Genomic DNA, 26,546 nt, shown 5'->3' with positions numbered 1-26,546 from the left:
AATCTGTGTGGTTAATTAATATACAAGGATCTTTTATATTATAACTATTGTACATAAAATAAAAAAATGAAAAGAAAATTTGCTAAATAAAAAAAAACAAGATTTTTTTCTGAGTTACCAAAAACTATGTAAATCCACCAATGAAAAGGCAAATACATATAAAAATAGTTTAACTTATCAAAAAGCTATCTTTGTTTCATTCCTGAATATTATTACCAAAATCAGTGAAATTGCTTTTGTCTTGCATATTTTTACAATTGAACAAAATCCATATTGCAGGAGAATAAAAATATTAAATTAAAAAAAGTTCCAGTAATTGGAACCATGATAAAAAAGATTTCTTGAAAAGAACATATCATAATCACAGTTAATTACCAATTTTATTTTTTAAATAATGAGAAAACAGTTTTACCTGACAATTTTGTTCGGTTCAACACCACAACTTGCTCCAATTATTACTTTTGGTTCTGCGTGATTAATCCTAGAACAAAGCTCCCGAGCAGCAAAACCTGTAGAGGTTAAATGCAATCAATTTTAAAAGTAAATAAAGTTCATTCAATTAAATTTGGAACTGATGAAAATAATTGCTTTACTTGGTTATTAGTGAGCTACATTCTTGATATAACTGAAAGGACTCAGTATAGCAAATCCAACATTAGTAAATTAAACAAACACTATTAATATGGTTTGGAGTTTTAATATAATATGTAGGTGTTTGAGCAATTTAAACCCGAATGGCTACAGGTAACACAGTTACTACATGTAACATTTTATGAACGAAATGAAAAAATAAAAATATAATTTAAATTAAATTTTGTTTTTACATTAGCAAAAGTTTATATTTAAAATATTTTTACAAAAAATATTCAGTGCCCTGTGCAGCAATGCACTTTTGTCCTTGACTGATAATACTGAGAGTCACCTGATGCAAAATGTTGCTGTCACCTGCTTTTGACATCTTATTGAATGTTTGATTTGATTTATAATCTCTGTCCTTCAAATAGTCCAAAGGAAAAAATCTCAACTAGACAAATCGGGGGAACACAAAGGCCACTGTCCTCTGTTGATAATTCATTCTTCTGTAAAAGGTGCATATATGCATGCTAGTGAATTGTTCCCCATGTGACATGTGGCTCCATCTTGTTGAAAGAAACCGTACTCTTTTTAATGATTGTTAACTGAACCAGAATTCTTAAAAAATTATGTGGTACACTTCTGCATTGATAGTCCAGTCAAAGCACATCATACATCGATTTTCTTATCATGAAGTGGACAATCAAACATCTTGTGAGCATTTTAAATAATCTGATCATCTTGAAAATCTTAATCTTGAACATCTTGAAAAAAGTTATGAATGTATATCAACTTTTTTTTAATTTAGTAGGCTGAAGGTTGGAACCACAGGGACAAGAAAATTGAAATTTCTTAGATATCACTACGTACGTATTTTTTTTTCTTTTTTATCTTAGTAAAAATTTTGAAAAAATAATCTGTGATATCACAATATTTTAGTTTTTGTTAATTAAAAAGGTTACTAGGAGTGAATCTTATAACAGGGAAGAAAATGTCTTCTTCTCCTGAATGATTTTTAATCAGAGGCAGTAGTAAAATACTAGATGTAGTGCTGATATTCAGGTTTTAGATCTATCAGGTTTTGATAGATCTAATGCTGTTTATGATTTGTTTTAACAATGAGGGGTATTTAAGCTATATTTATTTCTTTAAAAAGTTCTTATGTTTGTCTATATCATGTTGCTCAAACATGTGAGGTTTGTGTTCTTGTTTATACATAAGAATTAAAATTTAAGTAACACACTCTTCAAATACATCATACTCAAAATCATAAATATCTTTCAAAACCTGATTCAAACCCCAGTGCTATTCAACAAACAGTATCTTTCACCCACTGCTCATAACAGTAGTCTCCGAAAAAACTCACCAATAGCTAGCTCAGACAAAGAAAAATTTTTTGACAATATTCACTGTTTAAAAAGCACATTGTATGTAGTTGACTTTTAATTCTTAAAACAGTAAAACTAATCATATATATTACATGATTATAAAAATTGTACAATAAAAAATTTACATCTTGTTCAATTTGAAAATTTCCACCTTTTTGAAGTTAGTTAAAAACTATATGAAGTTCTATTTACATGTATGAAAAATGTATTAATTTTTCATAATTTAAAAAAAATTATGTTACTTCAAACAAGGAATAAGTTTAACCATAAATATTATAGTTCAGCAGTTGGTCTTATCCATTCTACAATTGATGATTCCTGAAACAATGTTATTAACTGTATCCTGCCAAAATGTAGAAGGATAAGTTGAAAAATAATTTGTGTTGCTAATGCTAGTTGAGTGGCATAGCATATTTGTTGGGAACTTATTCATAATGTATTAATTATATTCTTTACTATATCACAGAATATATCAATTTAGACTGCAACATAAATGTTCTTTCTAGATATGTAATAAAAAAGAGGTGAAAGAAATGAGGAGTAAATAAATAAACTAATCAACTAGATCTGATATGTTTTGCTTTCATGTGTTTATTTAAAAGTTAGCTACATACTATTTATGCTTTACATACTGTAGCATATTTTTTTAGAATTAATAAAAAAAACAGGAATGTAGAAGTTATTTATCATTATCTTGTTGAATAATTACAGTTGACAATGAAATGAAATTGAATATTTTCACATATTACTAAAAACAATCATAATTTACTATATTCACAATTCTGATACAGAATTATTAATTTTTTTTGAAATAATAATGCATGCTAATCTAACAGAAAAGACTTACGTTTCACAAAAAAAAAAAAAAACTGATTAAAACTCTGCAGAAACTATTTTGTATAATTGTTTATATTTTTGTATGTTTAAATTGGTGTGATTTAGAAAAATAAAATAAAATTTACATGATGTACAGTAAGTTCATATATATAAGCTTGCCAAAAATAAGATTTAGCACTTATTTCCTGCAGAAGAGTAAGATTGCAAATATACATACATTTTTTGCAATTTTTATAGAAGGGATAATTGTATGAGTGAGCACAATAAATGTTGTACTGGTAATTAATTTGTAATTGCTTGCTTTTTGGTTCACCTTCTGTGTGTAATGAATTAAAACTTACCTTTGACTGGATTTGAACTTGGATACTGTTCCATCACAGTATAAAAAAATGATAATGAGTTATATTGGTCACCAAACAAATTTTAAACATTTTCTGCTGCCATCAATTATAACTTTCTTTGTATTTGACCAAATTAATAAGTACTATTAAAAAATAAATAAATAAAAAAATAATAAAATGAAAATACTTAAAAATGTTTCCCTCTTCTGATAATTAATTATTAACAATGATATGAATGAAATACTTTTTAGAAGTTTTGAAGAAAATAACAACTTGCACTAAAAAATAATTAACTTGTAGTTGAAATAAACTTATCTTTCAGAAATTTTTTTTCACTTGTGTATGTACAGACAGTAAATGATGAAAGAAATGCAAAGCGTGTGATTCATACTTATTGGTCAAGCGTTATCCATACAGATGATGTAAACATTTTGATTTCAGATTTGTTTTCAACATTAAAAACATATTAAATTTTTTATGGCACATTAAGAAACAAATATTTCATTTATCAGTGGTATCAATATATTAATAAAATTTGATCACCGATTTATCTGAATTGAAATTTCTTTTTTCTTGAAAATGAAATTATTTTCTTTTTTAGAAAAGGTATAATTCTGTTGTTTAGTTTTTAAATAATAGTAATACAAATCTGAATTTTCTGTATTTTTTTTTTAATTTGTATAAAATTTATACTCAAATATTGATCAATTAATGTTTTGAAAAAACATTTTTTTTATGTGGTCCTGATATTAAAAATTGATTACATTCACATTTGTTATTTTCTTCAACCAGTTTTCAAGCTGCTGCCAGGTCTGGATGTGTGTGTGTGTAGACAAACGCAATTACTCCTACTGGCTTGCCAGACCTGACATAGCTGCAGATCTAATGCAGTGTAAGTGTAAATGAACTGGTAAACATGTAGTCTGGGAGAGACTCAGATTGACCACTTCTGAGATATGTGGTTAATCAAAATCGAATTAAAAGGATTTGAACCTTAGAACTCTTGACTTCAAAAATCTTGACTTGATTTTGTAATGATGAGTTTAACTACTATACTAACTTGACAGGTTTATTTTCATATTTATTGAATCAAAATTATTTCTTTGTATTTCATATGCTGTCCATACTCATGTATGAATCATATGCTATACGAGTACATACATATACATGAATGAAAACATTCCTGAAAGAAAAATTTTTCACTGAAAAATATTTCCTGAAAGATAAGTTTGTTTCACTTACTAGGTGATTATTACTTGTTAATGCATTTTAATATTTCTTCAAAAATTTAAGAACTCAGACACTCATACCATTGTCAATATCCAAAAATATTATCAGAAGTAATAATATGAACTATAACTACTTCATTTTTTTATTCCATTATTTTTTACTTTATGATGGAACTTTGATTAAGGTTTTTCCATGACTGATCCTTCCACAGAAATTTTGAAATAGTTCCTTTTATTGCTTTGTGGAATAGTATAACTACTATTCATTCCTGACTTAATCTATATAATGTAATATTATGTTACGACTAAATAAATATTTATTTTGATATACCATTAATATGAGATAATTGCAGCAGCTGAACTGCTGAGCAAAAATTACAGTGGTTTAACATAAGTTGTAAGATCATGACAGAAAATTCATCATATAAATAAAAAAATCTATTTATTAGTTTTTTTTTTATTATAAACATAATTGAATATGCACCTCCAAAGAATATTTAAATAAAATCTATCAATTGAAATTTATAAAAGTTCTTGAAAATAATAAAACCATTTGTATAACTTATACAATAAAACAATTAATTTTAGTATGGTTTAAATTATGCACTTACCACCAAATACAACAGAATGAATTGCACCCAGTCTAACTGTTGCTAACATAGCAATAATTGTTTCTGGAATGAGTGGCATATAAATTAATACTCTATCCCCTTTTACAACACCAAGATCTGCAAGAGCTCCTGCAAGATGTGATACCTAATGGTCAGTAAAATAAAAAAAAAGCAAACAGTTATATTATAAATTTAGAAAAACATACTCTTTTCTGTACTTAGAGAATATTATTACATTGTAAAACCTTACTTTTTATATAGATAGAATTTAGATATATTTCTTTTTATAACATAAAAATTCACTCAATGTAAGACAGACCTCTCCAAATGGTAACATGTCATATTTGATGATAATACATTTCTGAACAAAAAAATTTATTTACACTACTTTCCAGTTAATTCAAAAACTTTTATAGAATTAATGGTTTCTACATTTCTTCTTTTTGCAAAAATGTACTCTATACTTCTTTCTGGTTTTTGAATTAAAACTACCCATCTAATATTAGTTATATGTTAAACAAAAATCAAAAAGCAGCAAACCTCAATTACTGTTGTTCTCAATGAGGTTATAGTATTTTCCTGGGTTAAAAATTAATTTCTTTTATCAATTTTTAAAATATGTTATAATAAAACTTATTGCTTTAATTACTTCAATCCCTCAAATATTTTTAACATTAATTTTATTAACGATGGAGGAAATACTTGGAAGATGACAAACACATTGGAACAGGTCTCTGATTAAAGATACTTAAGGGCTACAAAAGGGAAAAAAAAGAAGTGATCATGAGAGATATGATAGATATAAAAAATGATCATAAGCAGGAAATATAAGAGAGCGAAGAGTTGAGTGAATGAGAATGTAATCGCATGGACAAATTAAAAAATGTGTGATTACATGTTATCAAAAATTATACCAAAAGTTAGAGATAGATGGAAACAAGATCCAGTAAGAAAGCTGGGGCAAGATGGAAAAAGGGAAGAGAAAAGTGTATTTCTGGCAATCAGAGAAGGAGAAATGGTAAGGTAATATGAGAGTATGAAGAAGCTTACTGCATATTAAATGGCAATAACTGGAATTGGATCCAAAATATGTGTTCATATATATATATTGAGAGATATTTAACATTATTTAAATTATCTTTATTTGAAGCTGCTTAAATCTAATTTTAAAATATTAAAAGCACCAGTAATATTTTTCCGTTTTAGAGTGTGGTATAAACTGCTGACTACTGTGATGCAATAAACAATCATAATTAAAATTCTTATCAACGTGGAACATCCACGAGAACATATGATTTCATTTCCTGCTCCATTAGGGCAGAAAGAGGCAAAAAACTGGGAAGAGAAAGGGAAGAAATCTGAAGATGATACTCTCACTCCTCTCAGTTAGTAATAGGAGTTATAGTTAAGTACAAAAAATAAAATTTTTTTGAGATCTTCAGAGCTTTCATTTATTTTTAATTTTAATAATTACAGTGCTAATACCAAATTACAATTAGTTTTTCTATGATTACGATGATGACAAATCAATAAATTTTCTATAAATTAATACTAATAATAAGCTAACATATAATAATAGTTTGGCTTTCTCATGGCAAAAGAAAGTAATTTTGATCTGGTTATGAAAATGAATTGAACAGAAATATTGTTAGAAGCTTTAGCTGTAAAATAAGGTAATTTATAAAAAAATTATGGTATTTTTATACAAATTACTTTTGATTCTAATCTTGTATTTTCTTATTTCAATGCCATAAAAGGTATGTTATACAAACAGTATGTCCTTTGTATACCAAATTAAACTAAATTTAATTTGTAGAATGACATGGTGCAACAGGATAAGTTTAAAATTATTACAAATGATAAATTACATGAAAATGTTCTTTCAAAGGTAATTAGCAAAATTTGTAGTGTTTGTCAAAATTTTGGTGTATTTGTTAATTTTATATTGTTTAGGTAAGTTGACTTCTTGGCTTTCATGTGCTATGAGAAAAATTTACATATTATATATGGTCAATTTCATTTTACGTGCCTGTCTTTTTGAGGTGATTTGCAAAAGTTGATTTTATTGCTGCATGATCTTTGTATCCATGGATAAAATTGTAATTTGAGAATAACAAACTTTCCATTAGGTTTCATTTCAATTTTTTTTTGTATTATATTCTGTATGTAACATGTAAGTTAGGTTCCATCACTTTTCAATATATTTCTTAGTTGACAAAGGATAGTTTATAAGTTGTAAGATGATTAAAAAACTCAAACTGCATGATGATTAAAAAACTGCATATTTGTGCTGTGTGAAATGGTTACATGATGTGGATTAGTGTGTGTATGTCAATGTTAGATTTTTTTTGTGTATTTTACACCACTTAATATCTTTATCACACAAAATCTGCATTGTGGAACTCAAACCAACTGGCTTGTGGTATTAGGCATTATCCAATTTTAGACCACAAGTTAAATGAAATAAGAATATATTTAAGAAACCTAGTAACAGAAGTGTACAGTTCAATATTAATAAACATTCATAAAATACTAACATTATTTTCAATCAAAAAAGGTGTGGTACTTTCAAAACTATAAAGCATACAAGGTAATTTAGGTAACTAACAAAACAGCTTTTCCAAGAAAGCAATGTAAGCTTACAGAAATTAAATTATAGTGAATAAGATAAAATGCTATAAAAATAAATTGCACTACTTGTGAATGCACTAATAAATTACACTAAAATGTGTGCACAAATATAAGAAACATATAATCACATAAGTTCAGACATCTGTCTGTACATACAATTTTTTTTTTTAGAACAAAATAAAAATATTAAAATTACTATCATATATAGAAAACATGAAGTCAATTAAATAAAAGATTTTATATATATAAGTGCAAAAGAATTTCCAACTTGATCAACTTTCAGACAAAGTATGAAGTTTATTGAAGATGACGCTGTTATAAAAGCAGCAACAGATGGCAGCATGTTTTTAGATAAAAATAGATATCATCAGAATGTATATAAATAATTTCAAATCCACTCAGTAATGTAACATTGGCTGGCCAGGTTGCATGCAATAAATCTTATTATTTTTTTATTTTTAAAGTTAATTTTAATTTTTAATTTTTAATTGACATCAAATTTAAATACTTGTAATCAGTGCCGGATTTACCTTGGACGAAGCCCCAAGCAAATCGATATTTTTGAGGCTCCCCTCTCACCGCTGGATAAACTTTTTGTCTTCTCTCTAATTTTTTTTTAATAAAAGAAAGATAGCAATTACAATTATACATAAGGTATACAAGTAATACATAAAGTATTGTAAATATATTCTTTATTTTTTATTAATTTTACTTTTATTTTTTTAAATTTTTTACTTCGAGGCCCCTGTCAAAGTGAGGCCTCAAGCAGCTGTTTGTTTTGCTTTATGGTAAATCCGTCACTGCGTGTAATTATTTAATTTAATTGACTTCATGTTTTCTATATAAGATTAAGATATTAATTTTAATTTTTTAATTTCTTTCTAAAAAAAATTAAAATTAAACTGATATGTTTTGATATGTAATTTATGTAATTTATATACGACTGATGGTGCGGGATCCTACGAAAATGCTATTGGAATAAAGAAAAGAAAAATAAGGAAAGTGTCATTTCATTTACTTTGTAATTCTGTACTTGGGTTGTTCAAATTGGTTTTTTATTATAAAAATAGAACACACACACACACACACACACACAGAGAGAGAGAGAGAGAGAGATGTACATGTAAACACACACATACACACACACACATATATATATATATATATATATATATATATATATGTGTCTGTGGGTGTATGTACAGACATATGTCTGTACATACACCCACAGACATAAGAAACATGTACATGATAGTGTCAAACAGCATAAAATTTTGAAAAAATATTTTTAGAAGCAGAATAAAAATATCTAAAAATAAATCTTAATGAACCTGAACAATACGAATATATATTTAAATTTGATATAATTAACATAGCTTAAAAAAAAGACATGATAATATAGATTTATCATTCAACTGCATACCAAATAGTTTTCTTATTCTCTTTTAAAACAAATCTTCATATTTACCGCAATGCTATTCATAATTCCAATGAAGAAGTTGTTGCTAATTAGCTTTGAAAGAACAATTTAAAAATGATTAAATTAAAATTTGTAATAATTAAAAAAAAAAGGTAGTTAACTCATATGTCATTATAGTTCACAGATTAGAGGTACTTTTTTCTATTTTTGTAAGAAATATATGGGAAATTATCAAACAGTATTTATATTTGAACTGTTTCTCCACTGAATTTAGAGGTATTATGTGTTTGCATATTTCATAATGTTTAAATACATGAAATGTCATGCTGTTTTCTGGGTATGTAAACTAATAGATTGCTAACAAAATAGGTGTATTTGTTTATCAAAAAATTCATTCTGCAATAAATATTTATGGAAATAGCATTTATTGCTAAAACCATGAAAAGTTAAAATATTTAAAAAATTGAGGATTATAGAAAAATTATAAAACTTTTTTGATACCTGGTTTTGTAATTCTGAGTATGTAACTTTTCTAATAGTCCCTGTAACTGGGCTGTCGTGAATAAGGGCAACCTTACTTCCTTTTCCATTTTCAACATGACGATCCACAGCGTTATAACATGCATTTAATTCTCCTCCTACAAACCTAAATATAATAATATTTTTAAAATATCACAAAAACATTTATACACTATATATTATACAAACCAAAAAGAAATATATTAATTTTATTAATATAATCATTATATTTACTCCGATATAATATAGATATTAAAAGTATAAAAACCCATAATCCTGGATTACTACAGAACTTCACTAACCCTCTTCTGCTTGACCGTAGTTAAGTTATATAAATTAAAACAATTTTCTATTAATAAATAAATAAATATTTTAATAATTAAAATCAATTATATTGTATAACAATGACGTAAATTTCTTTTGTGTCTATTTTACCTGCACATATATATATATATATATATATATATATATATGTGTGTGTGTGTGTGTGTGTGTATGTATATATATATGTATGTATGTATATATGTATATGTGTATGTATATATATATATATATACTGACAGTGCTGTATAAGTAACTGAAATTCTAATTAAATGTAATTGGATGAAGGAGATAAGATGTAAATTTTTGAATTTATAACTAATGTTATTATTGTTATTAAACTATATTATTTAATTTTGTTTCCTGAATTATGTGTATTTTTAATTATGTGTACATATTTATCTGTAATCTTGTATTTATGCAAAGACATATAATAATATAATTGTGTAACATAATTAAAACACCAGTATTACTCTTATTTTTATGAACTAATAATTATATGAGCCATGATTATGAACCAATGACTAATAATTATTATGAACTAATGATTAAATTTTGTATTTTTAATTTATATTGAAATTTTTAATTTATATTTAATGTATATAGATATTTTTTTTATGTACTATTGTGTAATACACAAAGGCTTTAGTTAGCTGTCCTATTGCATAAAAAATACAAACAAATAAATTATTATATTGTTTTATACAAAACTAGAGACATTATAAAAAATAATAATGAAATAAAATATTTAAAATAATAAAGAATAAAGGAAAAACAGTTAAAATAACATTTATTAAAATCACTTCCTTTCAGTTTACCTATCAAATATTATTAAAGAACATCGTTTCTGCGTTACTTAAAAATTTAAAATAGCTGGTTGGGTTGAGTTTGGTATAATTTTCAACATAGGTTAAGCGAATTTACTAGGGAATGTTTTTTTAATACCTTATTTAAACAATTTTATAAGAGTTTTTTCTACTATTTGAGAAAGTTTGTTTTCTCATTTATTACACAGGTCAAAAAAAAAATAATAATTTGGAACTGAGATAAAAGTAGGTGAATTAGAATTTATTATTCTAATTATTCGTGAATCCTGTTCAGTTTAAGACTCAGCATAAGAATGTATTCTTATGCTGAGTCTTAAACTGAAATAAGTTTTGTTTCATCACTCTCAGATTATTAATTATGTCACTTTAAAATATTGAGAAACTTCTTAAATAATAGAATACAAAAATAATAATAATAATTACAATTAAAATGCCTACCTTTATTTTGCATACATTTACGTTTATCTTAATTTCTTTTTTATTATTTTATTTTTTTGTTGAGTCTTCTCTTTTTATCATCCAGCAGTAGTCACTCATCATAGATTCATCCCATCTGCCTTGATAACATTATTCCATCTGCAGCACATCTTGGGGGAACCTTTCTCCTTGTTCGTTGTTAATGACACTCAAGATTAAAAATCCAAATGAGAATTAAAAAATAAATTTTCAACGACATTCTGCAGCCTAATTATTTTTTTTTGTATTTCACGAAGTCATTTATAAGCTGGTCATGGTTTTCAGCTCTTTTGTTTCCAAGAAAACCAGTAACTTTAAATGACTTCCATGCTGCTAGTTCTTTAGGAATCAGTTTGCTGTAAAATGTAATTTCACGAATTAATTTTCTTATTTGTGGGCCAATGAATATTCCTTCCTTTAATTTGGCCTCATTTAAATGTGAAAAACCTCAGTTAAAAATTTAAAACCATCTCCATCTTTATCTAATGGTTTTATAAAATTCTTCATCAGGTCTAGTTTTATGTGTAGAGGTGGTAAAATAATTCAATCTTCTTTGACAAGGGGTATATTGACAACATTTTCCTTTCCTGGGTAAACTGATTTCTTTTTGGCCAGTCTTTAATTGCATAGTGTTTATCTGTAGCCTGACTATCCCACAAACACAAGAAATACATATATTTTTTAAAGGCACCCTGAAGACTGAAAAGAAGCTCTATTGTTTTCAGATTAGCAAGATTTGCCATGAGTGTTCAACATACTTAATAGCTTTTAAAATTTTTGACATACTTTCATATGTTTCTACTAGTGCAGCATTGCTATTAGTGTAGAAGAAAACGTATTCGAGTTATACAACAACACTGCCTTTAAGCTTCTTTTTGATGAGTCTATAAATAAATGCCTATCATGAATAACATATCAATGTCCTCTTCAGAAATTAGCCCCTTAACATCATGGCAGGAACAAATTAAACCATATCTTCTGAAGTATTTCAGTAAATTTTCATTTTGATTTCTATATGCTGAAATTTTAATATCCTTGTATAATAAATTCCATTCTTTCAGACATGAATCTAGGAATAGTGATGCATGCTGTTTGATAGATACAAGTTACAAATTAGATCATTCAGTTCTGCTTGTATAATGAGGAGAGGTTCAGTATTTGACTCTTCTGGAATGTAATTAATATCTATTAAAGTTGAAAATTCATCAGCTGAGCCTTCTGGGAAATCAGTAATTTCTTTCCAAGAAGTTGGAGCAATTGGAATCAGTTAATCAACACCACGAAGTACTGGTCTCATAGCTGAACGAATATTTGGGTATGCGATACTGCTTTTATTGTTTGAATTGAAACCAGTAACATTTGTTAAGCTAAAATAGCAGTCATTATAATGGTTAGTTAATTTAACTCTAGCCAAATCATAGGTATGCCAAAAGCCAAATGTTTTTTCCTTTTAACCACTGGGTTAGTTTAATGCATGATATGGACTTGGATTCGATCCTACAGGTAAAGAGGCTAACAGTATAAGTAGTCCAGTAAGACCAGCTAAAAGTTCAGTTCGGCGGAAATCCGCGAACCAGTCTGCGAGGCGTTACGGCGTTGGTCCCGCAAGGGCAGTTCAGCGAGGGGAGGCTGCAAGTTGTGTGAGTTCGCTTATTTCCTACTACTACGCGACGAAACCACTTTGACAACGATAAGATCGGGCCACACGGTGAAAGTTCTGCGGTAGACAATGAAACAGTCATCAAGTCGAAAATGCTTAAAAGCAATGACATACGCTTAAACATGAGAGGGCATATGAATACAGTTTAAAAAAAAGTTTTAGAAAAAAAATTAAATTTACAAACACCATAAGAAAAATCCTAAATGACAAAGAAGACCAAAAAAGAAATGAATTTAAAAATAATTTAATAATAAAAGTTTGAATTTGATAAAATATAAAAATACTATCATCAAAAAATGTAATAAAAAATTAACTACAATAAAATTATTAAATTAAAACAAAATTATTGAAAAAAATTTGTTTTTTTCGCCTTGCCAAGATGTGTTAGTTGTAATCTACATCTAGTAACAATTTAAGTTTATTTATTTTCTCCTACATTTATAGAAAATTCATTCTTCTTATTTATTTTTTCAGCCTGGAATGATTCATTTGAGTAATTATAATGATATTATCAAAAATAAATTTTTTGCCAAAGTTTTTTAATGAAGTACTCTCAAGAGATGTATTGAAAGAACAACAAATTAGACAAGAAAAAGAGCACCTAATCAGAAGAAAAAGACAGAAAATTAATTAATGGCCCTGTAAAAAAACCTTTTGAAGTTAAAATGATAAAGTTAAATGTAACGAATAAATACAATAATGTAATGTAATGTTTTTTTGGAAACCATTTAACTGACATATTAAAAAATGTTGATCGAAATTAAACATTTTAAATGCAAAATGTGTTTCTTTCTTTTAGTTTCATTCCATCTTTTTTATTTTACCTGCCTTATAAACTAAATTACCTATTTCAATTTATATATTAGCGTATAAACTAATTTACTTCAAATATACAGAATGTTAACGAAGAAAAGCAATCCTTAAATAATTTTTCAACAATTAAACATAAAGAAATTAAATTTAGCAAATATTCCTACCTCAATACAATCTACTATATTTCAATATGTGATCACTACAACCCGTCCACCCAAAGCATCATGGAAGAACAATTAAAACATCTGAAATGGAAAAGGTAAAGCTGTGATACATCATTTTATAAGCCATAAAAAAAAACTAAAATTTTGACATATAAAAAAACTTAAGGCTACAACAAACTAACCAAAATGGTGACCATTGAATATTTTTATAGATAAATTTCAAAAGTGGTATTTAGTATAAAGTATTCAAGTACAGTGGCAAACTTTCATACTGAAAATTAGATGTTTTGAGGTAGGAGACATTTTTTGAAGTAATGTAGGTTACTACTGAAATTAATAGTAAAAATATTAAATTCTCCATTTTGGTTAAGTTGTCATAGAGTGAATCTTTATAAATCAAAATTGTTGTTGTTCATCGTTATTAAAATAATGTATTATAACTTTTTCCTTAATATGTAGCATTTTTGAGTTGCTCCTTTGTAGGGTACATTTGTATGATTGGAATGTTGTAAACTCGTGATTAAAACTAGAGCACATGCTAAATTCAATTTATCAATTATTAACTTTAGAAAAATTATTTATTGGTTGCCATATTTTAATGTAAAATAAATTGATGTTAGCTAGGTTTCTACCAATGTTTTATAATTGATGCTGTTATTATTAATGACATAATTGTGTTTTGATATCAACATTGCATGTTTTGTTTTACACACAAGATCTATGTTTAAGGTCAAGTCCTTACTGATTTCCATTCAAGAAAAAAAAGTCAATCCACCTAAATGTTCTGCCCCATTTTATGCATATATAAAATATTTGCATATGTTTACATGTAGATATTTTGTATTTGTAGGCAGAAATGTAAAAATAAATACTAATTTTGAAACTGGTTTCACTTGAGTCAGGCTAGATTACTAGCCTGTCTTGTAATTTAAAAAAAACATATTTCTTTATTCAAACTGTCACTTAATCTCTGTAATAAAATCACATACAATTGTACCTGACAACACTGATCACATATTAACTGACATTTTAAACACTCTTCTTCAGCTTACCCTCCATCTAATTTTTTTTTGTCTTCAGTCATTTGACTGGTTTGATGCAGCTCTCCAAGATTCCAGTCGTTTCATTTCGGTATACCCCTTACATCCTACATCCCTAACAATTTGTTTTACATATTGTAAACATTGCCTGCCTGCACAATTTTTTCCTTCTACCTGTCCCTCCAATATTAAAGCGACTATTCCAGGATGCCTTAGTATGTGGCCTATAAGTTTGTCTCTTCTTTTAACTATATTTTTCCAAATGCTTCTTTCTTCATCTATTTGGCGCAACACCTCTTCATTTGTCACTTTATCCACCCATCTGATTTTTAACATTCTCCTATAGCACCACATTTCAAAAGCTTCGAATCTTTTCTTCTCAGATACTCCGATTGTCCAAGTTTCACTTCAATATAAAGCGACACTCCAAACATACACTTCAAATATCTTTTCCTGCATTTAAATTAATTTTTGATGTAAACAAATTATATTTCTTACTGAAGGCTCGTTTCGCTTGTGCTATTCGGCATTTTATACCGCTCCTGCTTCGTCCATCTTTAGTAATTCTACTTCCAAATAACAAAATTCTTCTACCTCCATAATCTTTTCTCCTCCTATTTTCACATTCAGTGGTCCATCTTTGTTATTTCTACTACATTTCATTACTTTTGTTTTCTTCTTGTTTATTTTCATGCGGTAGTTCTTGCGTAGGACTTCATCTATGCCGTTCATTGTTTCTTCTAAATCCTTTTTACTCTCGGCTAGAATTACTATATCATCAGAAAATCGTAGCATCTTTATCTTTTCACCTTGTACTGTTACTGCGAATCTAAATTGTTCTTTAACATCATTAACTGCTAGTTCTACGTAAAGATTAAAAAGTAACGGAGATAGGGAACATCCTTGTCGGACTCCCTTTCTTATTACGGCTTCTTTCTTATGTTCTTCAATTCTTACTGTTGCTGTTTCGTTCCTGTACATGTTAGCAATTGTTCTTCTATCTCTGTATTTGAACCCTAATTTTTATAAAAGGCTGAACATTTTATTCCAGTCTACGTTATCGAATGCCTTTTCTAGGTCTATAAACGCCAAGTATGTTGGTTTGTTTTTCTTTAATCTTCCTTCTACTATTAATCTGAGGCCTAAAATTGCTTCCCTTGTCCCTATACTTACATTTCGTACGTACATTTCATACTACATTTCCTGTTTCATATTACACATGCATTCATTTAAATAAATAAATTTTCTTTCTTATAACTATACCCGTTTTTCACCCAATGAAGTTAATAAAACCTTTAAAAATCATACAAACTATGAAGATTCTTGTTAAATTTAATGTCAACTAAAACTCAATATTAATGGGAAACTATCAATAAAAAGGATTATAACTTCATAGTCCTTAGAAATATCTACTACCCAGACAAATAGTAGTTTTCAGATCTAAATGCTTCAACAAAACATATTAAATAAAGGTTTTTACACTAAAGGAACCATTTTATATGTAAATCAAATTTTTGATTGCATTTGATATAAAAGAATTTTGGCTGAATTAAATTGAAAATTTCTTAGTGTCTAGAATTAAGATTAAATTAAGTTTAACAACATGTGTTTATATAGTTTTTATCTTAAATGTGTTACCTTTCTCCCTATTTATTTATATAACATCCCAGTTCTATATTAAAAATTTGATACATTCTTGAGGGTTGTGTTTGATGTGATTAACCAATATAAAATACATAATTAACACCAGGCAAACAACAAAAAACAAAACTTCTTTATAACAGAGTGTCCTTATTAAAACTGACAATTATTTTAACTGTTATCAACAAAATTTAAAACATACAAGTCAACATGGTAAAGTTCATATTCGTGGAGAGCTGCAGCACTGTTGTTTTGTTTGGCTGTAGATAGACATGGAGGTAGAACACTACAGTACATAGTAACGTAAATCATATGTGCATAGTTCATAGTACATGTACATAGCACATAGTACAGTCTGGGCTTAGTCTTTGGCTTAGCTTTTTTCAAAATTTAAAATCTCCAGCAATTGCAATTTGTTAACTTTTGAAAAAAAAAATATATAGTTGACAAAATTTTAATTATTACATTTCAATAAAAATATGATTACATAATCAATAAAAAATATTTTACACATGAAGACAACAATTGTCCGTGACACAGTCACAAGTAACTTCATCAGTAGACTCATTTTCCACATCCACATCATCAAAGATTAATCTTTAAACCAAAGAAGTTCTGGAATAGAATCCCAGTCTAATTAGCAATCCAATATCTTTCTTTTTTTCAGGATATATTTTTCGTTTTAAAATGCACTCACGCAAAACAACATCCCTTCCTTCTTTATTTCTTTTAACTATAGACCTACAATTTTGAAGTTCTGCAGCTGATGAAAATTTATAATTTGTAAAATATTGTATGTTACTAGCAGTTTCTCCAGTTTTTAATTTATGTTTTGAAACAATGATTCTTTTTGCTTCACTGATATCTTTTACTTTAGAATACACGTTTTCAAGTTCTTTTATATTGTAAACCATCCATTCCTTCCTCGGCTCTTTAACTTTACCAACTTCTTTATAAAATTTTACATAAGCATCTGCATATTTTATTTCTACTTCTTTTCTTAGTAATTTTTCAACTCTTCTAAAACATCAATCAGCAGGAAAGAATGATTGGCCATGAAGTGGGGAAGTCACTTGAATTTGTTTAATGATCTCCGGGGATTCTGCTGTCAACCAGTGACACAATGTATGCACATACACACATTCTGATTATGTCCTGTGCAGTCATCACAAAACTGAATCAACTTTATTTAAATTAAGTGATCGTAAATGCTCTAAGAGAGCTGACCTTATCTAAATGGCTTCTCTGCTTGATTGGTTTTCAGTCCAAGTATAAAATGTTGGATTCCTAGAACCTAGGTGTACACCACAAATTGAATAAAATAAAATTTGCCAACAATAAAATGCCTCTTGGATGTTTGTTTTAGGCAAAGGATGAACTTGTATATTGGAAGCAAAAGAAGCAGAGCTTTCATTACTTTGTGCTTCTTTCATCAAGTTGTAAAAAAACACTGACATGCAATTTATGAATTCTTAATGTGGTTCTTGTTAGATTAAATATGGTTTTGTTACTACTTTTTTTAACACAAGTTCATTCTTTCAACGGACACAAAAAGAGCATTTGTCACATGTTGGATTATTAAATCCAGTGATAAACAATTTATAAAAAAATGGGATTGTAATCTTTACATCTTCACTCTGATTGGCGTTATACATTTTACATATTTCTGCAACATTCAAACCTGAAGATGAATAAATTATTTTACTTTTATTTCTATTATAGTGTGATTCACAAGCAGGTAAATTGTTTAACATTTTTTTAAAGTATTTTTTGGGTTCAAATTTTTTAGACTTTCTATTGCCACCATGATTTTCATTAGGAACATGATCTAAATTGATAACTTTACCAACTCTAAATATTCTAAAAGCTGGTAGCCCCAAAGAAAAACAAAAAAACTCCTTACAAATTGTTTAGATTTTAAAAAGTTAATGAATGAAACTGTCTTAGGTTTTGTACCATTTTTTGATCTTTTTATCTTAGGATCATTGGCAGAAATATACTTAAGTAACATTAGATTAATCTCTTACTTTTTGCTGCATAAAAATGATTCCGATTTATTGATATATCCGAATATCATCATATATTTTTCTCTTAGATGTTTTCTAATTATAGATATAAATTAACCAAAGTTAACCTACGCTTGCTAACCTCGATTAATTAACAGTAATGCTTTGTTTAATACACATTATGTATTTTGATTTTACTTTGCTCAATTTTAGGCTTATTTTACGTGCTGATCGTAATCAGTACGTAACCAAAGAAAAGTCAAAACAGATAAAAAAAAAATTTTCACAAAAAATCACAAATATCTGAAGAAATAGCGTTCTGCCGATCAAAAGAATAACATATTCATAATTAGCACGTAAAATAGGCCTAGACTCGATCGTTTTTAGAGAAAAAGTTTTTCAAACTGCGGTACCATTTGAAGTACACAAGTCCCGATGATAATTCCATACTAAAAAAATATCTTATTCACTTTTACTTAAATAAATAAGTTTTATTTAGTAAAATACACGTACCTACCTACCAACATTCAAACTAAAGAATAACATATGATCTATTATTAACCTCTTAGCACATCTCGATTCCTCCCTGAGGGGAGAAGATACCACCAACGTAGCGTGTCCGGTCACTACACCACCCCCTCCGTTCTTTGCCAGTAGTGACTTTAATGGAGAAACCTCTTAGCCCAGCTGATGTAGCAGGCATTGGTGCGCACCGTTACCAAAATAACATTTCTGTAATGTGTTCTATTTAAAGTAAGTAAGAATATGCCGAGCCAGCCTCCGAGGCGCGAATGGTAGCGTTTCAGCCTTTCATTCAGAGATCCCGGTTTGAATCCCAGTCAGGCATGGCATTTTCACACGCTACATTTGTCATTCATCTCATCCTCAGTGGTCCCGGAGGTAAATCTGGTGGGATATTTTAGAAATAGAATTAAAAATACTCAAGAAACAAACATCTAATGACACGTTAATTTTTGAAAAAAAAATGCATATTCCGATTCTAAACTGCATTGCATATGTTTACATTTGATACAAAATAACTGAACAATTTCAACGGGATGGAGATGCTAAGTTTTGTTTGAGAAAGTGTATTTTTAAACGGTTATTGTAATGCATTTATTAAGTTTTGTTAGCAAAACGATACATTAGCTAATAAATGCCAACTTGCTCTACTGATCAAGACAATAATCTCTATTTTATCCGCTGGTGGAGATGTTAAGTTTTAAAATAAGCTCCTCAAATCAGGATCAAGAGGGTTTTTCAGAGGAGGAATGAAAATCAACAGGATGAAAGAGTATTGGGAATCAAGAAAACTTAATAATCCCAAATTTAATAAAAAACCAAAGACCATAGTAAATGACTAAAGTGGTCCAATGAGACCGTAAAAGCAAAGAAAAAAATAAAAAATAAATCTATGATAAAAATAAAATATAAAATAAAATTATAAATAAAAAGATGTAAATAAAATAGAAAATAAAAAAAAAATTAAGGATAAAAATTAAGCAAATATATTGATAAGAAACATTGGTGATTCCTCTACTGAAACTTGGTAAAGATAAATCGTGCCCCTCAAGTAATCGTTCTTTCTTCTTGACCAGTACCCTATGCAAGATGATGGAATGGAGAATTGCCAACTTTCGTCTAATGTGGTACCTTAAGAGAAAACCCTAATTGCCCCTCGAACAATGCAGTTTCCATCAAGGTAGAACGTCTATCGATCATGTATTTTCTCTTGAATTTGTCATTCAAAACGCCTTCCTACTTCGTCAACGCTTCATTGCTGTACTTATATGCAAAATGCATATGGTACGGCTTGCAGGAGAGGAATCCTAAATAAACTGCACGAATGGGGTGTACAGGGGGATTTTCTTTGCTTTTATCTGGGGTTTTCTCAGTAGTCGCTCCTTCTGTGTTCGAGTTGGAATGATGGAATCCAATACTTTTACACTACAAAACGTAATATCCTAGGGAAGTTTTCTAAGTGTTGTCTTATTTCCTATAGCCATAAATAGTGTAACAAACTGCATGCGAAAACCTGTTATGTGTCTTTTATTTGTGCATGAATTTTCAATTTATGTTTTATCTAGAACTTTATTTACTTGCAAGAGGCTGCTCCAAAACACTTTAAACAGTCTAGAATCGTGTTGTAAAACGACTAGATTCATGTTTTCTTTTGGAAGGTAAAATGCATTTGCTTTTTACGCTTAAGGCAACATGTTGATCCTCAACTGTTTTACATGGGGAACCAGTTGAACCATGCAAATGGGTTAGATTTCTTGGATTGTGTTTTAACCAACGACTAACGTGGGTAGCACATTTAAAGAAGCTGAAGGTAAAATGTAAAAACATGCTAGACATACTGAGAGTTCTATCCAATACTCGTTGGGGAGCTGATCGTGTATGCAAGTTGCGCTTCTACTAAGTTTTGGTCCGTTCCCGCTTAGACTATGGGTGCGTGGCTTAGTATGGCTGCGTGGCATAGACTATGTTTGAATTATACAAGTTATGAAACTATTACCTAATTAAAAACTATTAACTAATTAAAGATATGTAAATTACTGAGATATATGTTGGATGCTGCAGACAATTTGGGTCCTTGTAGTACTGGTCCAGAGAGTTGCTGCTTGGTCTTCTTTGGGGCTATTTGCAATGAAGCAAACCATAACAAGCTGAACCAAGCTACTAAAGAGAGGATGACGCTATCAGGTGAGAGCCATTAATTGCTGATTATCGTAGGTCTGACTAACTTCATAGAATTAGAACTTCTAAACAAGACACCTGGCTTTCCTTTGCTAGGGATGAGGGAAATAAAGACCTGTGGGCTATTGTATAGAGTCCTAGGGCATAAAAGGAAAAAATACATTCTTTTGTTGGCGTTCTCGACCCAGGAAGCTGTAATTTTCGACAAAGATGATATTTTGTTGAATGATCTCTTATGGATGATATTGAAACCAATGAAACCTTATAACACCTGTGAATTTGAGAGAAAGTTGCTAATAGCATCATGGTGGAGCTGCTTGTTCGTTTTGTTGAAATTTGTGTTGGTACTTTGACTAGGATCTTTTATAATAGGATGCTATTTGCTAGTTATTTTCCTATTTGTTGGAAAAAAGGCATTCTAAAACTTCTCTTTAAAGGTGGAGACAAGAACACCACCATGACCTCTTCTTACAGATCTTTGATGCTCTTGCTAGTAATTCAAAAGGTTTTTGAGAAGAAAAGGTTTCTGTACATCTGTATTAATAATAGGTTAACTACTAGGAAGTATGCTGATAGCTGATAAGTATGGTTTTCGTCCAGGCAAGGGAAAAGAGGATGCTGTCCTCAAAGTCATGGATATTACCTCCTCTAGTGAGTCTCAATACATTTTAGAGGTATCTTTTTGTATATATCCAAGGCTTTTAATAATCTGCGGTGGCTCTCAACCATGTTTCAGCTACAAAAGCAAGGTTGTAAACGGTATGAGACCATATGCTGTCCAGTTCTTTTAGCAACTGAGCCGTCATTTTCTGACATGGCGGATCAGAAGTAGGAAAGACTATTGAAAGCAGAGCATTGTATTAGGACCTTTGTCCTGGGTTGTCGAATTCGACTCTTTGATGCAATTGAGATTACCTAGTGGGTGTCATGTCATCACTTATGCGAATGATGGGCTTCTGACGGTTAAAGGAGATTCGAGGAGTGAGATCAAGTATAGGACAGACCAGGCTTATAAGATACTCCAATTGTGGAGTTGGTTTTCATGATGTTGAAAACCAATTGATGAGTTGGTTTCATGATGTTGGTTTGCATGATAGTGGTCTTTTCAGGACCTGAAAAGACCACCATCATGCAATCTAAAGGATGGTTGGCTAATACCATTATGAGCTCATGTATTGATAGCAGACCATAAAATTACGTATGCCCCACTTCAAAAATATCTGGGTTTTATCCTTGATGAGAATCTTTGATTCAAGGGGCAGTTTCAATATCTTGCTAAAAAGGCATGTGATGCCTTCTTTGCTATTCATAGAGTTGTTCATCCCGACTGGGGTTTAAATTTCAGAATCATGCGTATTCTTTACAAAGGTTTGTGAGGCTATACTTCTTTATGCTGCACCACGAATACGTTCAACGAATGCGATATAAAGATTATAGGAATAGTTTCTTGCGAGCCAGCGTCTTCTAATATTGTCAGTGATCGGCGGCTGCAGAACTGTCTCATGTAAAGTAGTCCTTGTTATTGCAGTTGTTCAGCCAATTGATATTCTTGCCCCCGAGTGTCAATTACGCTAAAATGCTAAAAAGGTAGAGAAACTTACTTCCGGGCGCATACGAGAGATCGAGAACCAAGGTTTCAATCATGACAGGTTAGATGGAATGAATCTTCTGATAGTCATTACACTCATGGTATTTTTCCGAATGCTAAAGTTTTACAAGTTGCTAGGTGGTTTCTGTAATCGGCAAATTATTCAGTTTCTTTCTGGACATGGTGTATTTAGAGACAAGTTGCTTAGGTTTGGCTTGGTTGGCTCAGGTGTATGGATGATACTGCGTAACATATCCTGTATGTTTGAACAAAAAAAAGTACGATACTGAATGACCTAGAATACTTAGGGAGCTTGGGACAATTAATTCTTTCTTGGATTTATGAGTAAATTGAAAGACCAAAAGAGGATGGAATATAATTGCTGACTTTCTTAGGTTTCTGGCACTGCAGAGGGTGGCTGAAGGGGATTGATGCTCTAATAGCTAAAGTAGAAACCCGGATGGCTAGGAGCCCGCTTGGGGACTTACTTCTATAGGTGTTTTGTTTTGACATCGAGTTCCGGTTAGATCAGATGCTCGTTTCATTCTTCTTGATGAAGCTGTGTGTAGAAGGGTGAAGATATTAGCCTTGCTTTTGGGAGTAGACCAGACCGGAGGTATGATGTGCCAGGGACTCTGTGATATGAGAGGACCGACCCTGCACCCGAAAGCGGATCAGATGGGAGAAAACTTAGTGCTTATCTTTTTGTGAAATTAGTATTGATAGTTTTTAAAGAATTAAGAAATGGATCTGGGAAATTTAAAAGATAAATCAACCATCTAAGAGGTATGAGAATAAAATACAATATTAGATAACTTCAAACTCAAATTAATTTATATATTTGAAAATGCAGTCTAGTTTTGCAGTTTATTTGATGAACGATTGACCGAATCAATGATAGACCGAATCACGGGAATCACGCTTCCTGGAATGGTTAAATGGTTGAGAGATCTACAAACTAGAGTAGACAATATGTTGAAAGCGTAAATTATTAGAACGAAAATGTGTTAGAAGAAGCCTATAGTGAAGGCGATAGCGAAGTTGAGTTAAAACATTTGTGGAAATGTCTACCAAGGAATTTTCAAGGTAGCAAACTTACGACTGTAATATGTAACTAAAGTTAGAGGGTCAATAAAATGACCATCAGGGTTAGGAACGGTGGGAGTGGTGTAGGACTGGAATCGTCACAAGGTAGGTCTTCCCCTACGGGGGCCAGGGCAAATGAGATGACACCAGATTCTTCTTCTTATTGAGTAGGTTACGGAATTCTGTAAGACTCCGGGGATCTTTGTTAGAAAACCAGCTAGAGCAAGCGAATCTACTGGGGTATACGAAACTAATTGAACTGAAAAAGGCTTGCTGGTCAAAATGGCGGCCATTCCAAAGGCAAGAGTAGGGATCTGTACTGAGTAGGGGTCATCGATCTCATCATCAATCTGTCTTTGATAGAGTTCAGATCGCATCGATCTGTACTCTCAACATCGTAGTGTAGTCTGCAGTGGGGTTCTGAGTGTAGTGTTCACTAACGGAGTTGCCCCAGTTGCCTTCGCTAACGACTTGTTTCTGGTCATACTAGTTAGCACTAAGTAGACTGTGATAGATAGGAGCACCGAAGCCATTGAGTTGGTGAGAGGCTGGCTGACAGATAAACGGCTGGCACTGGCTCCGGATAAGACAAAGGCGTTAATCATGGGCAGAAAGCGGAGAGTAGATCGTATCGTCTTCCAAGTGCAGGGCGAGATGGTGCTTCTCAGTACATCGGTTAAGTATCTCGGAGTATGGCTGGAGGAAAAGCATTCCTTTTGTAGAAAGGTAGCCGAAGCCGCAATTAAAATCGAGAAGGCAGTGATAGCGTTGATCAGGGATCTTATTAACATCAAAGTTCTTAGAGCTTCAAAATAGCATATTTAATGCAGCGTGATCAACCCAATTATTTTGTTCAAGTGCCTTGAACACTCAGCCTCGAGCGGGTACAGAGGAAGATGTCATCAGTGGGGGGTGTGCTTTGACTACATCTTCTAAAGCGGCGTTCAGTATTGTTGATAAGCCGCCGGTAGTCTTGTTGGAGGGCTCAGCGAGAAATCTTACTGCGGGAAGGACGGGGCATCGTCTTACGATGTTCTTTTGGACAGATGCCATTCCTGGTGGGAGACAACAGACAAGGGAAGGTGGATATTCAGAATGATAAAACGGTGGGGTCGCGGGTCGGTAGGGAATTCGGCGAGGTCGATTATTGGGTGACCCTGTTCCTGTTTGGTCATGGCTTCTTCAGGTCCTATCTCTACGCTAGGGGTCGCAGTGAGACAACCTGTGTCCATATTGTGGTGCCTTTGATGATGTTGAGAACGTTGTTTTTCGGTGCATTAGGAGGGCAGATTCAAGAGTACGATGTGCGGCACTAAGGAGGTCGGTTGCCGCGGACAATATTAACGTCATTACAGTCACCTTTCGGGGCGTTGAGAAGTGCCTGTGGTGATGCGCCCTATCGCAGCCTTATTGGAGTAAAGTTGGTGGAGTGGAAGAGTAGATTAGGTGCTAGCTACAGGAGTAGGAGGTGTCCATCTACGTTGGATCGTAGATGTATGTCATCCATTGATAACCATGGGACTCCACTGAAGTTCCTTATCATCTCTTTCCGCAAAGACTATTCTGCAATAGCAACTGGAAACTGTTATGATTATGGTGGGTCTGGTCTCTGTGTGTAGTAGAGAGGAAGTGGTTATAGTCAGTGACAGCCCGACACTATCACCTGTATAGGCAGGCAGTGTCTGTTAGAGATTTCCCCTCCTACTATGAAAAAACGGTGCATTCCAAGAAAATAAAGGAAAACAGGAAAAAAGAAATGATATTCTTGTGGTCAATAGTAGATCACATTGAAATAACAAATAAAATAAAAATAAAAAACAAAAGTTAGACACTTACCATTTTGTAAAAGGTTGATCACTATTATCAAGAACTCTGGTCCATGGTTTTGACCATGAAAGTTGTTTTCCTACTTCTGCCCAAAATGTTTCTGGCTCTTCTAAACTTCTTCTAAATGCTTCAAAATATTTATCACTATAGAATGGATTAGGTCTTCTAATGTAATCTGAAAAAAAATTAACTTCAATAATTTAACAGTAGTATAATTCTTAAAATTATAAAACCAAAAAACAATCAAATGACATACTGTAAAAATATATTTATCATTTATTAATTTAAGATTTATTTTCACAGCATTGTTTAAATGGAAAATAAAATTCTATCTTAAATTTCCAGCTAACTTTTAGATGTATAACAAAGAACCAACTAATAACTTATATTACTGTTTAAATAGTAACTTTTTGTCCAGCACCAATTACAAGACCCATATCATATCCTCTTTAGAAAAATTTGATGTTCGAGTTAATAATAATAATTTAAATTTTATATCTTAAAAACAAGTTTATATTGTCTGTAATTTGCATGAGTATGTAATTTCAAATGGGGATTTTATCAGCAGAAAACTGAAATTTATTGTAAATTACTAAGCACTCTCCAGAACTTGGACATTTGTTTACTTTTTATTTATTTATTTTTCATAACTTTGACACTTAATAATAGCAGATAATATGAACTTTTGAAAATAACTTTAAAAACTATTGAAGATAATTCAAGAATTTATGTGGAGTCCATGGTCTAGGTGAGGGAGATTTGTCTGGTACCTCTGCTAATAAAATCTTGTGTCCTCTTTGGTCTAATATTTATATGAATTATGAGAATTTTATGACTATGACATATAAAATAAGATTAAATAGCATAT

General features: G+C 30.5%; 1 protein-coding gene across 2 annotated transcripts in view; it reads right to left on the bottom strand.

The window, feature by feature from the left end:
- LOC142328422 (acyl-CoA synthetase short-chain family member 3, mitochondrial) overlaps positions 1 to 26,546 on the bottom strand; it is a 184,424-nt gene that overhangs the window by 32,456 nt on the left and 125,422 nt on the right. For both annotated transcript variants that reach the window (XM_075372144.1, XM_075372143.1), the window contains exons 2-5: positions 25,688 to 25,853; positions 9,532 to 9,676; positions 4,980 to 5,124; positions 413 to 509 (exon numbers count right to left, since the gene is read on the bottom strand). In XM_075372144.1, the coding sequence (XP_075228259.1) occupies positions 413 to 509; positions 4,980 to 5,124; positions 9,532 to 9,676; positions 25,688 to 25,853 (553 nt within the window). The remainder of the gene's footprint in view (positions 1 to 412; positions 510 to 4,979; positions 5,125 to 9,531; positions 9,677 to 25,687; positions 25,854 to 26,546) is intronic.

Source organism: Lycorma delicatula, chromosome 7, assembly GCF_047948215.1.
Source record: "Lycorma delicatula isolate Av1 chromosome 7, ASM4794821v1, whole genome shotgun sequence".
NCBI lineage: Eukaryota > Metazoa > Arthropoda > Insecta > Hemiptera > Fulgoridae > Lycorma > Lycorma delicatula.
Note: the sequence above shows the minus strand (reverse complement) of the source record. Positions and strands in the feature narration are given on the sequence as shown.